The sequence below is a fragment of the Bos indicus genome, chromosome 22 (genome assembly GCF_029378745.1).
Source record: "Bos indicus isolate NIAB-ARS_2022 breed Sahiwal x Tharparkar chromosome 22, NIAB-ARS_B.indTharparkar_mat_pri_1.0, whole genome shotgun sequence".
Taxonomy (NCBI): domain Eukaryota; kingdom Metazoa; phylum Chordata; class Mammalia; order Artiodactyla; family Bovidae; genus Bos; species Bos indicus.
The window spans coordinates 50,057,916-50,075,142 of record NC_091781.1 but is presented as its reverse complement, the minus strand read 5'-3'; the positions used below and the strand labels follow the sequence as shown (position 1 = coordinate 50,075,142).

General features: G+C 55.9%; 2 protein-coding genes across 6 annotated transcripts in view; both read left to right on the top strand.

The window, feature by feature from the left end:
• The window catches only part of SEMA3F (semaphorin 3F), a 39,111-nt gene extending 34,812 nt beyond the window's left edge, over positions 1-4,299 (top strand). For all 4 annotated transcript variants that reach the window (XM_070776684.1, XM_070776683.1, XM_019984861.2 and 1 more), the window contains 7 exons: positions 148-370; positions 1,006-1,094; positions 1,228-1,269; positions 1,456-1,613; positions 1,816-1,883; positions 2,146-2,279; positions 2,937-4,299. In XM_070776684.1, coding sequence (XP_070632785.1) covers positions 148-370; positions 1,006-1,094; positions 1,228-1,269; positions 1,456-1,613; positions 1,816-1,883; positions 2,146-2,279; positions 2,937-3,368 — 1,146 coding nt within the window. In that variant the 3' untranslated portion in view covers positions 3,369-4,299. The remainder of the gene's footprint in view (positions 1-147; positions 371-1,005; positions 1,095-1,227; positions 1,270-1,455; positions 1,614-1,815; positions 1,884-2,145; positions 2,280-2,936) is intronic.
• Positions 4,300-4,429: 130 nt separating this feature from the next.
• Positions 4,430-13,085, top strand: GNAT1 (G protein subunit alpha transducin 1). 2 transcript variants are annotated; one of them, XM_019984865.2, is made up of 10 exons: positions 4,430-5,306; positions 8,205-8,314; positions 9,506-9,548; positions 9,687-9,828; positions 9,919-10,076; positions 10,170-10,298; positions 10,560-10,689; positions 11,012-11,165; positions 11,288-11,479; positions 11,836-13,085. In XM_019984865.2, the coding sequence occupies exons 1-9, from the start codon at positions 5,248-5,250 to the stop codon at positions 11,476-11,478; spliced, it is 1,116 nt and encodes a 371-aa protein (XP_019840424.1). In that variant the 5' UTR covers positions 4,430-5,247; the 3' UTR covers position 11,479; positions 11,836-13,085. The 2 variants fall into 2 exon arrangements, 1 of the variants encoding a protein (XP_019840424.1); XR_011563041.1 differs by having other exon boundaries at positions 11,012-11,479.
• The last annotated feature ends 4,142 nt before the right edge of the window (positions 13,086-17,227 follow it).

Here is a 17,227-nt window from a genome sequence, read left to right as displayed (position 1 = left end):
AGGGCAGAAGCCCAGATGGGGGGCGGCTCTGAGAAGCGGAGCAGGGGAAGACAGCAGGTAGGCACAGACAGGGGAGACCTCTTCTGGAGCGAATGGGCCCGGCAGGCCCTGGGCGGGCTGGGCCTGACGCTCATCACCTGCCTGCAGTGCCCTGGCGGAACCTTCACGCCGTCCATGAAGTCCACCAAAGACTACCCTGATGAAGTCATCAACTTCATGCGCAGCCACCCGCTCATGTACCAGGCCATCTACCCTCTGCAGCGGCGGCCCCTGGTGGTCCGCACAGGCGCGCCCTACCGTCTCACCACTGTGGCCGTGGACCAGGTGGACGCAGCCGACGGGCGCTATGAGGTGCTTTTCCTGGGCACAGGTACCCACTGCTGCTCCCAGCCCCTCCCACGCTGGGCCCGCTGGGTGGAGGGTGCTGACCCACAGGGCTGGGCCCTGACCTCCTAGGGGGTTGCTACAAGGTTGTCCCTGTCACCCCTGCCACCTCCTTCATCCTATGGAGCCCTCTATTACCAGGATAACTGAGAATGGGGGTGGGGAAACCCCATTCCCATCCTCATCCCTGGTGGCCGGGAGAATGGGGACCCAGGGTGCCTGGGGACCCATGTTTGGGCAGGAAGAGGGAAGACAGAGGCAGGCACTTCCAGGACACCCGGGTCCAAGCACACACATGCTCTCGTGTGCACATGCAGACCACATTCACCGCTGTCCCAGTAGTTGTCAACCCAGGGGAACGCATCCTGCATCCTGTTCTCAGCTTCCCAAACGAGGGTCTGGGGGCAGAGGGGCAGACTCTAGCTGTGGCACCCTCCTTATGCAGGGCCAGCCCCCTTAGACCTCTTCCCCTCATCTGGGGGCTGCTCTTCCACCTTGGCATAGAGCACGCCCACTCCACTGCCCCTGGGGGGTCTGGGCCCTGGTGGGGGAAGGGGCTGAGGCTGGTGCCCCTTTCCCAGCACCCTCAGCCCCGCTGAGGCCCTGCCCGGCCCGTTCCAGACCGCGGGACAGTGCAGAAGGTCATCGTGCTGCCTAAGGACGACCAGGAGATGGAGGAGCTCATGCTAGAGGAGGTCGAGGTCTTCAAGGTGGGTGTGACACCACCCGGGCCTGTCCCACTCACCACAGCTGCCCTCGGTGCCACCTCCTAACCTCAGACCTCCAGGTCAGGACAGGAAGGGGGGTCCCTAGGGTTGCACGCTAACGCCTGTTTTCTTCTAGGACCCAGCACCTGTTAAGACCATGACCATCTCTTCCAAGAGGGTGAGTTTAGGCCAGGTGGGCTGGGAGTGGGCATGGAGCCCACCTCCCCTTGGGGTCAAGCCCGTGGTAAAGAGAGATGGGGGATATTGAGGCACCGAACAGGAAGGGGAGGAGCCCAGCTCAGCTGGCTCCTAAGGAAAGCTGGCTGCCAAGAGGGAACTGACAAGCCCCTACCCCTGCCCACAGCAACAACTGTACGTGGCCTCAGCCGTGGGCGTCACACAGCTGAGCCTGCACCGCTGTCAGGCATATGGGGCCGCCTGTGCCGACTGCTGCCTCGCCCGGGACCCCTACTGCGCCTGGGATGGCCAAGCCTGTTCCCGCTACACAGCGTCCTCTAAGAGGTGCAGACCCTGAGACCTTGGGAATTCTGACTAAAAGGCTCTGTCCTGGGGGTCTAGAGATGGATGTGATATATCCCTGGGGGGTCTCTGTGGGTGAGGCATTCTAGTAGCCTGGAGTTTTGGGGTTCTAGAGACCTGGTGGTGGGGAGTCGGGGGGACAAGCTTTCTTGAGAATACTTCTTTAGGAGTTGTCTTCATCCAGGCGGAGCCGCCGGCAGGATGTCCGGCACGGGAACCCCATCCGGCAGTGCCGTGGGTTCAATTCCAACGGTGAGTGTGCTGTGTCTCATTACCACCACGCGGCCGCAGAGCCGGTCACGGGGCCCGCACTGCACAGACCCTCCCATGGTCCGTGGAGGTGAGGGGTTTTGGAGAAGGGATGTCCCTGGCCACCCCCTCCAGGAGTGGATGCCTGAGGGCACAGCCCTGCCTGTGTGTGTGTGGGGGTGTGTGTGGCTGTGTGTGCCCCCCGCCAGCCCACGGTCTGCCCAGAGGCGGTGCTGCTCTCACGTGGCACCCTCTTGCTCTGCAGCCAATAAGAACGCCGTGGAGTCTGTGCAGTACGGTGTGGCAGGGAGCACAGCCTTCCTTGAGTGCCAGCCCCGCTCGCCCCAGGCTACCGTGAAGTGGCTGTTCCAGCGAGATCCCAGTGACCGGCGCCGCGAGGTGACTTCCTGTGCCCCATGGTCCTTGCCGTGGATGGGGCATCCCTCATACAGTAGAAATTCCACGTGGGTGAAGCGTGGTATAGGAACCAAGAGTGGGGCAGCCCTCATTCTAAGAAAGTCCTTCCAAGCACCCTTCCCTGTGTGGAAATCATTTGGGTGAATCCAGTTATATGGAAACTCTGTGGGGTTTCCATAGTACATGGAAACTATTTGTAGGCATGCCTTTTCATGTGAGAGTTCCATATGTGTACTTGATTGGCGGTGTACCTCACTGTATGGAACTGTCACGTGGATGAGTTCCAGCATCTGGAAATTCTATCGGGTAGCCCTCGTATTATGGAAATAGCTTCTAGGCAGTCCCTTCTTAAACAAATTCTAGGAGGGTGCCCCAACATCCGTTTATTCTCATTAAATAGAAATTGTATGTATGCTCCAGAATTCCCTCATTGTACAGACTCCCTTTATGGTCATTCCTCCGGAAATGGCAGTGTCATATGCCATTCAGATGTCATATGAACACTTCCTGTGGGTTTTTCTTGCTCCATGGAAATTCCAGATGGGTGTCCCTCCATGGGGTGGCCACAAAGGTGGTCTGATCTGGTGGGGACAGCAGGGTGGTCCTGCAGTCCCTGAGTTCCACCCCCTGCCCCTGCAGGTCCACGCGGACGACCGCTTCCTGCGCACTGAACAGGGCTTGCTGCTCCGCGCCCTGCAGTCTGGTGATAGCGGCCTCTACTCCTGTACAGCCACCGAGAACAACTTCAAGCACATCATCACACGGGTGCAGCTGCATGTCCTGGGCCAGGAAGACATCCGTACGGCCCTCTTCCCACCGCCAGCTGCAAGCATTCCACCGCCAGCTGCGAGCATTCCACCGCCCCCGGGCACCGGCCCCCCAAAGCCCCGTTACCAAGAGCTGGCCCAGCTGCTGGCCCAGCCAGAAGTGGGCCTCATCCACCAGTACTGCCAGGGCTACTGGCGCCACGTGCCCCCCAGTCCCAGGGAGGCCCCAGGGGCACCCAGGCCTCCTAAACCCCAGGACCAGAAAAAACCCCGGAACCGCCGCCACCACCCACCGGACACATGAGGCCTGCTGTCTGAGCCCTGCAATGGGCCAGCCTCTAGCCCTTGTTCCTTTTAATATAAAAGATATATATATATATATATAAAATATCTATATTCTATATACACCCTGCCCCTGCAAAGACAGTATTTATTGGTGGGTTGTAAATAACCTGCCTCAACGGCAGCATCGTCCAGAACTTAGACCCAAGCTGGTCAGAGACAGCAGAAAACGGAGCCCACCTAACCAGGCGCAGCCAGTTGGCCGGGTCAGGCCAGGACCACAGTCCCCAGGCTCACCTGGGGGTCTACCTGCTCGACAGCCACCGGCGGGATCGACAGGACACGGGGAGCGAGCAGGCTCTACCTGGATAGAGCACGGACTGTACACACACCTTTGCCAGTGTGTTCCATCAGCCTGTGCTGCTGGCATGCACGTGGAGGCGAGGACTGCTTTGGAGACTGGGGGTGGGGGGCGGGGGCTCAGATGCACTCCGAGAAGGGAAGAAGGGGGTGGCACAGGATGCCAGCGCCTGCCTGGGAGAGGGGCACTCAGTCAAGGCCAGCCCTTTCCTGGGTATTTATTCTCTATTTATTGGGGATAGAAGAAGAGGAGCCCTGCCTGGGTGGGGCAGCCCCTCCGGCCCCTCCTTCCCACCCTGCCTGGCCTCTCTACCTCCTCTTCGCTTTTTCTGTGCCACTGTGACTCGGGGGCTGGGAGAACAGCAGAGGGGCCAGGCTCAGGTAGCACTGAGGGGAGAAAGGGCCATGGCAGAGGCCTGGGGCCTGCAGGGGCTCCCCAGGGCTCCCTTCTGCCCACCACTTCAGATGATGGGTGTAAATAGCTCTGGGGGGCAGTTGGGTAGTGGGGTGGGAGCTCCTGGCAGCCTTCTGCTGCCCGGCTGCACCTGCCCTTGGGTTCCATCTTGCTAATAAACACTGGCTCTGGGACTGGACTTTGGTGTTCTCCTTGGCGCAGGAGGGAGGGTGGGAGTTCAGCCCACACCCAGATTCTGTCCTCCACTAATGTAGCTTGACCACCGGTTCCCCCACGGTCTCCTTTGGAAGTTCAGCTTTCAGTCATTCATTCAGCCGTTTGATCGTTTGCTCACACTGCTTTCTCACCTGGCTTTGTGTTTTGCCAGGAACTCAGGACTCAGAATTGGCAAGACAGAGCCACAGCCTTCACAGCACAGCTGCCCCTGGCCCGAGAATCAACAAAATTCCCATTCTTCCTGTCTCCTTCCAGCCAGCTCTTAGCAGAGGGCCCAGCACAAGCAAATGTCCAGAGGCAGGGAAGACCAGGATAAGTGGGGATCTGCTGGAGAGGAGGAAGTGGGGCTGGGGGCCCTGGGCCAAAGTTAATGAGTCAAGCCTTGATGCGCATGCATGTTCAGTCATGTCCGACTCTCTTTGCGACCCTATGGGCTATAGCCCGCCAGGCTCCTCTGTCTATGGGATTTTTCAGGCAAGAATACTGGAGTGGGTTGCCATTTCCTTCTCCAGGGGATCTTCCTGAGCCAGGGATTGAACCCGTATCTCCTGCATTGGCAAATGGATTCTTTACCACTGAGCCACCTGGGAAGCCAGTAGCTAGGGAGGCTCAGGGATCCAGCAGGGCTCAGGGCCATACCTGGCAGGCAAGGGGAGCTGGGGGGGACAAGGAGGCAGTGGAATAGTCCCACTTTAAGCAAAGCCAATATGTAGAAAGCAGGTTTTTGTTGGTTTCACACACCTGGGCCCCTGTACCACCCCAACCCCCTGGGCAGTGTACAGGCTGCAGAGACTCCCAGGGCCCACTTGCAGCATGGTGGTGGGGTAGAAGACAAATGGAACCTAAAAGTCGAAGGTGGCGCAGATAATCTATTGCTCCTGAATGGATCTCCCCTCACCCAGCAGGGCAGATGTTGAAGCCACCAGCTCCCAGCTCCCAGAACCAGTGTCTACTTCCTACATGTTTAGGGTCAGTGTGTGTTGTGTGTGTGTGTGAATTTTTTAATTCAAGTATAGTTGATTTATAATGTGTTAATTTCTGCTGAACAGCAAAGTGCTTCAGTTATACATATATTTATACATTCTTTTAAAATATTCTTTGCTGTTATGGTTTATCAAAAAGTATTGAGTTTAGTTCCCCGTGGTATACAGTAGGACCTTACTGTTTATGCATCCTATATGTAATAGTTTGCATCTGCTAATCCCAAACTGCCACTCCATCCCCCCCCCACACCACTCCCCTTAGCAACCACAGTCTGTTCTCTGTCTGTGAGTCTGTTTCTGTTTTGTAAAAGTTCACTTGCGTCATATTTTAGATTCCACATATAAGTGGTGTCATACGGTATTTGCCTTTCTCTTTCTGACTTGCTTCATTTCGTGTTATAAGCTCTAGTCCCATCTGTGCTGCTGCAAATGGCATGATTTCATTTATTTTGGTGGCTGAGTAGTATTCCAGTGTGTTTTTGTGCCACGTCTTCTGTATCCGTTCATCCGTTGATGGATGTCTAGGTTGCGTCTTGGCCATTGTGAACAGTGCTGCTATGAATATATGGGTGCATGTATCTTTTTCAATTACAGTTTTCTACAGATGTATGCCTGGGAGTGGGATTGCTGGATCATATGGCAACTCTGTTTTTAGTTTTTTGAGGAACCTCCATACTGTTCTCCCTAGTGGCTCTACCAACTTGCCTGCCCCCCAACAGTGTAGGAGGGTTACCTTTTCTTCACACTCTGTCCAGCATTCATTATTTGTAGACTTCTTAATGATGGCCATTCTGACGAGTGTGAAGTGGTACCTCATTGTAGTTTTAATTCGCATTCCTGTAGTAATTAACAATGTTGAGCATTATTTTATATGTATGTCAGCCATCTGTATGTCTTCTTTGGAGAAATGTCTAGTTCTTCTGCCCATGTTTTGATTGGATTATTTGTTTTTTTGTTGTTGAGTTGCATCAGCTTTTTGCATATTTTGGAAATTAAGACCTTGTCAGTCATCATTTGCAAATATTTTCTCCCATTCCTTAGGTTGTCTTTTCATTTTGTTTATGGTTTCCTTTGAGGTGCAAAAGCTTTTAAGTTTGATTAGGTCCCATTTGTTCATTTTTGCTTTTATTTCTATTGCCTTGGGAGACTGACCTGAGAAAATACTGGTACGATTTATGTCAGACTGTTTTGCATACGTTCCCTTCTAGGTGTTTGATGATGTCCTGTCTTACATTTAAGTGTTTAAGCGACTTTGAGTTTATTTTTGTGTGTGGTGTGAGAGTGTTCTAACTTCATTGATTTACATGTGCCTGTTCAGCTTGCCCAACACTAGGGACAGTCTCAATGCCCAGAATATGGGGCCCTGGCAGCCTTGCGTCTGCAAGAGTTGAGTGCTAAGGCAGCAAGTTTTCTGGGGAGTCCAGCCAGGAGGGGGCTGAGAGCCCAGGATCTGAGTCTTCTCATGGGAGGTGGCAAAACTCCAGAGGCTGCAACTCAACACTACATGCTCAGCTGAACCACTTCCACTTAGGAGCACACCCTGTCCCATCTGAACCCCACACAGACATCTAACCCCTAAGCTGAGGCAGGCATGCCCTGGAGATATCCCTGACAGGTCCCAGAGCACCCACAAGGGACAGAAGAGGAGTGGGGCTCATCCGCTCCTCCCCTGGGAATGCCAGACCTGCTCTGGGACTCTGTTCCCATCTGATAACAGGCCTGCAAGATATTCCCTGGAAGAGCCTGGCCACCTCTGCAGGTCACACTGCTGACCTCAAGTTTATGGGTACACGCATGTGCAAGTGTGCACACATACAGGCAGACACGTGCATAAATGTACGTGCACACAGGCAAATCCACACACATGCATTTCACCTGTGCATGCATTATACATTCACACACATGCAACATTAACCCACATAAGCACAGCAAAGTGCACATATAAACATACACATGAGAAGTGCACAAAAGCATCCATGCACACACACGTGGTACACAAACAAGCAAGCATAGACATACACTGGCACTCACGAAAGCACAGGCACATGTTTACATGCAAGTATACACAGACAAACGTATGTCATTGTCTTGCTTGATACCAGTACAGGATACATGCACACCCACCCAAGTCTGTTGGAATCATGGAGGCAGGTAGAGGCCTCACCCAGGTTGGATCCAGCCCTTGGTACAGGGCAAATGCAATGTCCACCTTTCCTTCTTGACTCCCTATTAAGCATGGAACCCTGGCCTAGAGTCACCGGCCCTTCTCAACCACCTCCTGCCATGTGATCCTCTGAGCCTCCACTTCCTCATCTGTGCAGTGATGTGGTGCATCCGCCAGGCTGGTGTGAGCTCAGCAAGGAGCAGTGCTGAGCCCAGTACTAGACAGTGGGCAGGTGCTCCTTGCAGGCTTATCCTTCTCCTCCCTGCTCCCAGGCCCTCCCCTCATTACCCCCACCCCCAGAACTGAGGCCCTCTCTTCCCCTTTTTGAGCCTGAACCCCCCAGAACTTGTACCCCTGCTTTAGAGCAGGAGCTGGACTAGGACTCCAGGGTCTCTCCCAGAGGGTTTGGGGAGCGGCAAAGAGTGGGGTGCAGAGTCAGCAGGTGAGGGATTGGGGCCATGCCAGCCTGATTAGGAGGGCTGGGGGCTGAGCTGGATTCACCTGTCCTTGTCTCTGATTGGCTCTTAGATACCAACAACCCCCAAATCCTACTAAGTAGCCCCACCAGGCCCTGCCCAGATCTGTAGACAGCCATTGGATTCCCAGTTCTGGGGTCAGAAGGGTGTCCAGGGAGGCCAGAGGCTAGCCTGAGCCTGGCTCTGGGGAACCCCTCCATCCGGAAGAACCAACTCACGGCCCTCCTCCTTCACCTCCTGCCAGGACCATGGGGGCTGGGGCCAGCGCTGAGGAGAAGCACTCAAGGGAGCTGGAAAAGAAGCTGAAAGAAGATGCTGAGAAAGATGCTCGAACCGTGAAACTGCTGCTTCTGGGTAAGGGGGTGGGCTGAGGAGGGGCCACGTCTGCCAGTCAGAGGCCTGGGGGCAGGCAGGTGGCCCTTCTGTGAAGCAGGTGTGATTTGGGAAACAGAATGAGCCTACAGCCTAGCAACAGAGTGGAGCCCAGGCCAAGCAAGACCAGGCCTGATGGGTGACACTTTTGGCTCCCTAAGGCTAGGTATCCCGCAGAAACCCTCTCTGGAGGGCTCAAACCTCAGGCAACCTCCCCTCCCAAGATGTGTGTGCCAATCACACTTTTTTTAGAGACGTGTTCAAGGCCCACATTTGCCCTGGCTATGTTCCCTCAAACCCCAGCCTTTAGCTTGATGGGCCTGCTGAGGAGGGCTCAGAAACCAGGGGCCTCGGGAGCACCACAACAAGGCTGCTCCCTTGGGAAGGAGGTCACAGTCCTCCTGAGAGTAGGTAGCTTCCAGGACCTCCCAGGTCCACACACAGTGGCCCTCAGTTTCCAGAGCTTTATTGCTGGCAGACCTGCAGGACAGGTGAAAGATGTAGAGAGCTACTAAGGCCCAGTGGAGAATAGAGAAAGCCATGTCCTTGGTCCCATGGGTAGTGAGGGGAGCTAGAACTGATCTAGTACTTCCTCCTGCCGCCACCACCGAGGGAAGGAACTGCTTTGAGAAGGCACCTCAGGCTTCTCCCAGGCTGTCCAGGGTTCAGACAGACAGGTGAATGTGTGTAGAGAGACCAAACCAGAGTACCCCAGGGAAGACAGGCTAAGCCAAAATCCCATTAGCTGTGCCCGACACCCACACGAGAGCAGGCTCAAAAGGACTGTCAGCTCTGTCTTCTCCCCCAGCAAAACGTGCTAATTCCCTCTGAGCCTCTTGGGGACACTCCCTTCCATCCCAGGTGGAAAAGCAGGGGTTGACCTGGCTCAAATAATCCCATGCATGTAGTACCAGAATCGTCCACAAGGTGGAGCTCAAGGTTTCTTTATTTTTGGCCTCCGAAAAATAAGACAGCCTACAAGGTGTTGGAGGCTCCAGGACAGAGTTGAGGTTGTCCATTCGCCTCATCAGCCCGCTTTGGTCACTCCTGACATTTAGGTTTTGCTGCCGGGGTATTAGGACCTTATTTGGGGAGTGTGGTAGGGAAACAGGTGGGATAGAGGGGACAGTGCGGTCTGCGCATCTCTGAGGCAGGGTTTCCATTCCAATCCAGGTGCCGGTGAATCCGGGAAGAGTACCATTGTCAAGCAGATGAAGTGAGTGCCCCTACCCTATCGGAGGCCCTGGGGGTGGGTGGTGCCCCTGCCCTACCTGAGGCCCTGGGGTTGGGCGCGCCCTGGAGGTCTGATCCCTGACCCGCCCAAGAGGTGCTGACCCGGCTCCCGTGGCTGTAGGATTATCCACCAGGACGGGTACTCACTGGAAGAGTGTCTTGAGTTCATTGCCATCATCTATGGCAACACGCTACAGTCCATCCTGGCCATTGTGCGCGCCATGACCACACTCAACATCCAGTACGGAGACTCTGCGCGCCAGGTGTGTCAAGAGACTAGCTGAACAGGGCCTCTGGGGATTCGAGGCTGAGCCCCAGCCCCTGGTTACCACCAACCACTCCCCTGCCCTCAGGACGACGCCCGAAAGCTGATGCACATGGCAGACACCATCGAGGAGGGCACGATGCCCAAGGAGATGTCAGACATCATCCAGCGGCTGTGGAAGGACTCCGGTATCCAGGCCTGTTTCGACCGAGCCTCAGAGTACCAGCTCAACGACTCTGCTGGCTAGTGAGAGCACAGGCCAGGCACAGGGGTGGGGGGCAGGCGGGGCCCTGGCACACCCCTCCACCCAACCCTACCCACATCCCATATCTCCCACAGCTATCTCTCAGACCTGGAGCGCCTGGTAACCCCGGGCTACGTGCCCACTGAACAGGATGTGCTGCGCTCCCGTGTCAAGACCACGGGTATCATTGAGACGCAGTTCTCCTTCAAGGACCTCAACTTTCGGTAGGACACTGAGCCCTGACTCCTGCTCTGGAGTGGGGAGGCCTTCCCCCAAGTTCACTGCCCGAGGCCTGTTGGTCGCAGAGGTCCCAGCCCTTCTAGAGACCTGCCACTTCTCCAACACCCCACCAGCAGAGAAGTCTGGCCCCTCCGGATGCCAGGCCCATCTGGGTGCTTCCCAGCCAGCATTAGGAAGCCAGGGGATGCCTGTGGGCGTCTCCGGCAGACTTGATACACAGGTTTCCGGTCCTCATGGCCCCGCAGGATGTTCGATGTGGGCGGGCAGCGCTCAGAGCGCAAGAAGTGGATCCACTGCTTCGAGGGGGTGACCTGCATCATCTTCATCGCGGCGCTGAGCGCCTACGACATGGTGCTGGTGGAAGACGACGAAGTGGTGAGTGTCCAGCCGGGCCTGAGCGATTGAGCGGGGAGGAGGAGAGGAGAAAGAGGAGACGGCGCTGTGGGCGGGCGCGGGGAGCATCTGAGAGAGGATGTTTGTCCCAGAGCCCTCTGAAGGAGGAGACGAGGCAGCCTCCTCATCAGGAAATGAAGGGAGGGTGGGCGAGTGGCAGGAGAAGGAGGAGACAGTCTTGGAGCTGTCTGAGTGGGGGCCCGGAGCCCAGAGAGCAGGCTGGGGTCGGCCAGTCAGTCGCAGCCAGGTGGAGGGGGGTGGCGACCCCTGTCCCCCGGTGCCCGACAGCCTCTGTCCTCCTCAGAACCGCATGCACGAGAGCCTGCACCTGTTCAACAGTATCTGCAACCACCGCTACTTCGCCACCACGTCCATCGTGCTCTTTCTCAACAAGAAGGACGTCTTCTCGGAGAAGATCAAAAAGGCGCACCTTAGCATCTGCTTTCCGGACTACAACGGTGAGACCCTTGGCCTGCCACCGGGCGGCGCTCCAAAGCCACTCTCTAGGCCTGAGCTCCTCCTGCCGCCGCGGGGAGGCTTCGTAGCAGGGACTGAGAGCCCCCCACCCCTCCCCTGCCAGGGCCCAACACGTATGAGGACGCCGGCAATTACATCAAGGTGCAATTCCTTGAACTCAACATGCGACGCGACGTGAAGGAGATCTATTCCCACATGACATGCGCCACCGACACGCAGAACGTCAAGTTTGTCTTCGACGCTGTCACCGACATCATCATCAAGGAGAACCTCAAAGACTGCGGGCTCTTCTGAGGTGGCTCCCCTGCGGGCCGGGATGCTCCTCTGTCTTGCCTCTTGATCTCAGTACCCCCCGGGGGGGTCCCATCCCCAGCTCCCTATCCCATCTGCAGGCCCCTCCCCAGCTTTCCGGATCCACTCCACTGCCTGGCGTCTGGTCGCCGGACTTTCTGACCCTTCCGCTTCCGGGTCCCACTCTAGCTCCTCAGGCTCCACCCCTACGGCCATAGGCCCCGCCCCCGGCTCACAAGCCCCACCCACTAGCTCTCTTTTGACTCCGCCCCAGTCACTCAGCTAGGGCACTGCTTCCACGCCCATCTCCATATGACTCCATGTTACGGATGCTGACTCTGTTCCTTCTTCTCTTCACAGGTGCCTGAGCTCATGCGTCCCTGAGACCCTGCAGCCCTTGACACCTTGTAGCCCCAATGTGCATGACCCTATCAGTCCCCCAGGACTCCTGGGCTCCAGCCTGTGGCCCCACCAGCCACACACTCAAAGCCCTAAACCCTGCTAGCCTTGAGGCCCTATAACCCTCCCTCGTGGCTCCCAGGATTCCCAGGTCTCCGAGAGTCCAATGCCCCCAGCCACCCCAGCACTGCCCTTCACGGCCTGGCTGCACTGGCCTCCCAGACCTACCACAGCCAGCCCCAGCTAGAAGCAAGCAGGACTTGGGGCAGCTACAGCTCACGGTGACTCAGCAATACCTCTACTGACCAATCTCCTGCCTCTCTTCTGCCCCAGGAGGCCCATTACTCACCTGGTGAGTCTGGGTTCAGCAAACAGCCCTCCCTCCCAGAGCTTTATGAAGGGCAGGGGGCAGGCATGGAGCCCTTCTCTGAGCAAGCCTTCTGCTTACCATCAGCCCATTCTAGCCTTACCACCTCCATGTGACAGGGTCTGATGCCCATCTGCCCAGTGGCCAGTGACTGCCCTGCCCAGCAGATTCAGGAGTCCAAAGTTCAAGCCAGCTCTGGCCTGTGCAGCTTGTATGGAGACGACTTAGTGAGTCAGGGCAAGCCTGGGGGCTCCTGGTAGCAGGAAGAGACTCAAGCTGGAAACTTCCCGTACCCTAACCCCTCCCCCCAGAGGCTCTGCCCACGCCGTCCTTGGACACCAGAGTCATGTCCTACTCCCCTCCAGCCCGCGGCACTCTAGATCAGCCACTCTGTTGAGGGAGGGTACTGTTGACACCAGTTGTGGCCAATGGTCACACTGTCCTGAGGGGTGGCTGGGAGCAGAGTCCGGGTCCCATCGATCAGCCCCAGGCAGAGGATGTGAGACCGGAAGGAAGCCCAGATTGTGCCCAGAGTGGTCTGCCTCAGGTAGGGTCAAAAGCAAATCCATGTGACCCCCTTGTCCCTGCCAGCAGCTTTTCTCACCCTCCCATCAGGGCCCTGGTAGGAAAAAAAAAAGTCATGCCTGAACCATCAGGGACAAAAGCCCATGTCCCCTTACCTCTGCTCCCCACTCCCCATCAAGTACCTAGTCCTTGCTGACGCCCATGGGCTGTAGCCCGTGCTGTAGTCAAGGGCAAGGAACATCCGTCTAACAAGTCCAGGGCATAATCTGCACTCCCTTCAGCTAGATACACAAACTTAGCAATAAACCTTTGCGTCAGGCCCTGGTTGTCCTTTCTTGGGGGGAAGGGGAGAGTTAATGATCATGAATCATGCGCATTTATTCAATGCCCAGTGCTGGACTGGACGTGAGTAGGGAGATGGTTCTTTCCAGAAAGAAGCGGCTGACCTGGCGTGGCAGGGGGCACTCTTGGGGGCGTGGGATCAATTTGGGTGTCCTGAGAGGGATTGAGGGGGTAAAGGGGCCATGGGAAATGTTCACAAGGACAATCTTGGATCAAGAAGGGGTTGTGAGGTGGAAGCTCATTCTGGCATGGACAGTAGGGTGTAAATGGCCCAGGAATGTGGGCTTTTGGGTCACAGGAGTTGCGTGGAGCAGGAGCAGGGAAGGAAAGGGAAGATGGGAGAAGCAGCAGCAGGAAGGCTGGACGGGTGCCACCCACCAGCCCAAGGGCCTGTGCTTCCTCCAGAAGATGATGGGTCCAGGAAGCCCTTGAAGCTAGGATATAATCACAGGGCTGAGATTAGGGTGACGCAAATGAGGCACTCACCTCAGATGTAAAGCTTAAGGTGGTGCCAAAAAAACTCAGTAATCAAGATAAATACTAATGCAGTACTTTCAAAAATCAAAATTACCTGCAAAAATCCATAATGAACAGAATATCAAAATTTTTTATCAAGACAAGATCCAAGAGAGCCTGGCGGAACCATATTAGACCCCAAAGCAAAAGGAAAAATGTCCACTCCTATCATATATGTTTTCATGTAGTTTTAAAGGTTAATTTTTTTTTTTACGGAACGTTAAAGTAGTTGAAGAAACATCAAATAAGTCGAAAGTAGGCATATTAAAATTCACAGCGTTACTTTAAGCTTGTGCACGCGTGCTAAGTTGCTTCAGTCGTGTCTGACTCTTTACGACTCTATGGGCTGTAACCCACCAGGCTCCTCTGTCCATGGGATTCTCCCGGCAAGAATGCTGGAGTGGGTTGCCATGTCCTCCTCCAGGGGATCTTCCCGACCCAGAGATCGAACCCGCGTCTCTTATGTCGCAATCCAGGGATTGAACCTGCATCTATGTCTCCTACATTGGCAGGTGGGTTCTTTACCACTAGCACCACCTGGGAAGTCCTATTTTAAGCTTAAGTGTTTTATTTATACCTAAAACAGTATTTACAGTGTTATATAGAGGAGACCCGGGTTCGATCCCTGGGTTGCTATGATCCCCTGGAGAAGCACCTGGCAACCCACCAGTATTCTTGCTTGCAGAATCGCATGGACAGAGAAGCCTAGCGGGCTACAGTCCATGGGATTGCAAAGAGTTGGACACGACTGAGCAACTATCACTTTCACATTCTTGGCTTTAATGGGAGTAAAATCATCAATACTATTTTCCAAATCTGTTTCTGGAAAAAATAATCATAAAAATTTTCATAAAAGCATGTGTATAGGGACACACATTTTTCCTGGAGGCTAGGCATGGGGGGATGAGAGGAGTGGGGCTGGGAGGCTCCATGAGGAAGAGATTTATGTCATTACTCCATAGGACCAACATCTTCAAGGAGTGGGACTCAGTGACAAGGGTCTGAATTTGTACAGTGATCAAGTGCATGTGATGCCCCCACTAAGCTGAGGCTGCAAAGGAGTGTTGAGAGGACTGAGTTTTCTGGACCTGTGGCCACTTGAGGGAGAGATCCAGGAGTCAGACAGATCCTTGGGACTGGGCAGAAGGCAGCATGCGGGCAGCGTCCTCAGTGTCCAGGTGGAAGCGGCACAGTGAGCCTGCGTGGGGCTAGAAGGGGAGAGTGAGTGTGCGCAGGCCTGAGCGTGGGGTGGAGGTGCGGGGACACCGGATAAGTTAGGGAGACCAGGACACGTGTGGGCAGCCATTCTGGTGCTGCTCAGAGGCCTGAGGGGGAGGATGGGGCTCGGGCCAGTGTTTCAGGATCCCACTGGGTGGTTTGGGGCCTGGCTGAGCTGGGCTGCTCATCCCTGCTAAGGACTCTCTGCCCAAACAATTTACTGGAGTGAGGTGAGGCAGGGGAGGGTGATGGCGGGATTTCATGGGGAGGGGCAAGGCGGAAGACAGAAAGCTTTGAAAGGCTGGAGGAGGCAGGCTTGAGACAGAGGAAGCTGTCCGGAGAGCTGGGCTCATGGGGAAGTCTGCCTAGCCACCTTGTCTCAGAAGAAAGGTGATGAGCTACCCAGGCTTCCTTGGCAAGAGACAGAGAAGAGGCCAATACCATGGAAATGCTGGACCCCACACTCCAGGTTCTGACCCTAGGGGCTGGGATTCTGAGCTGATATTCTTGGATCCCACAGACTGGCGACTCTGCCTGGCCTCCAGCTGCCCTGTTCATGGCCATCAAGTGGAGGGAGAGGGGCAAGTCTCCCGGACGGAAGCCTCCTCAGCCCCACTTACCACACCAGTGTAAATTATACCCTAGCGAGCAGGATCAATGGATGCCCAGTGCCTGATTCACAGTCCAGGGCAGAGGATCAGAGAGCTGGTCCAGAGTCAACATGTGGCCCCACCCTCGTCTTATAGGCAAGGGGCGTTTATTATGGGCACCTCCAGCCACCACCATCCCTGCTGACCTCAACGCCAAGGTGCCCCTGGGGGCCTTCACGACCTTCGACTCTGACTCTGGCGGGGCGAACCTGGCCCAGCCATGGAACAGAGATTAAACAGGCCTGGTGAACGGTTAATGCTGCTGACGTCAGGGCCTGGTCGGGTGGCCACTGGGGGCTTGGGCCCTCCCCACAGGCATGGGGGGCGCACGTGATCTGGGCTCATTAAGCCGCTTCAGTGGCCAAAGAAGCTGGGGGCCAGGTCTCGGGGGAGAGAGGGGGGCCCTCCAGGGCTGTGGGGACAGGCTCTAGCCAGAAGGTCACGAGCTCTGTGGATGAAGGCCAGGGGAGAACCAGACAGGAGGGTTTGCCTATGGGTCCGCTCTAGACTTCTACAGCCCTAACCCCCTGCTTGGGACCAAAGGGGAGCCTCCCAGACACCAAGCTGGGCAGAGTGTTGTCAGGAGCTGTAAGTGTGGGTCCTCAACCCTGGGATGTGGAGGTGAAAACCACCCTCTCCTCTAAGGCCTTGAAAGCCCCCAACGTGACTCCAGGCCAAGGGTCTCGCCCTGGCCACAGCCCTCCGCCTATCAGTGCTAATCTCATACTCATTCACAGTTCCCTGTGGCTAAGCTGTTCCTTCTGTCCACCGTGCCCTCTCTTCCCCACACTGGCAGGTGTCTTTCTTCCCCTTGGCAGAGCCAAGCCCACAGATTGCTTCTCCATCAGGCTTTTCCTGATCTGCATGCTCTAACCTGGCAGGAGCTTTCCTGCCTCAAGGACCCACACAGAGTGCTTGGAGACACTGGGGCTGCAGCTGTGTGGCGGGGTGGCAAGAGCTGCTGCAGTCGGTGTAGGAAGAAGGAGCTGGGTCTTTCTGGGGGCTCAGAGGTGATCCTTCATTTGGCTACTGAGGGACAAGCGAGAGTTTGCCAAGGATGTGGGACAGGATGGCGAACCAGGACTGCAGAGGTACAGGGAAGTGAAGGCTGGCATGTTCTTGGAACAGCAGGAAAGAGCTTGCCCAGCTGGGCAGTGGGGGAAGTGAAGAGGCCAGCTGGGAAGAGGAGCAGATCGGGAGGGTGTCAGGGAGGCTGTCTGGGTGTGAGGCAGGTGCCTGCAGTGTGTTGGAGGAATCAGTGGATACAGATGCTAGGCTCTGAAGAGGACTGGGTTGAAGATGAAGATGGAGCCTCATGGTAAAAGAGTCTTGGGATGCTGTGTAGCCAACATGCCATGGGACGTGCTGGCAAGCTGAGAGGAGGCTGCCTAGCTGGAGGCTGAGAACACATGACTAAAGAGGGAAGAGCAGAGCAAAGGGCTGCCAGGACCCTGGAAGAAGGGTCTGAGTGATCCTGGGACCCTACGTTCTGCCTCATGTATCTGGCAGTTTCTTGGGGCTGTGTGTCAGTTTCTGGAGATGGGGGCTCGGAGGTAGGAGGCTGGGCCACAGGTTGACGTAAAGCTCCCCCCCCATCTTCCACTCCAGGTGGCTGCCCCCAGCACTGCAGCTGCGTGAACGGACATTCCCTCCAGCCTCTGGGAGAAGGTGCCTGGTACCTCTCGGAGCCCCATGAAGACTGCCAGCTGTCCGGACACCTCAAGCTGGGCTGGGA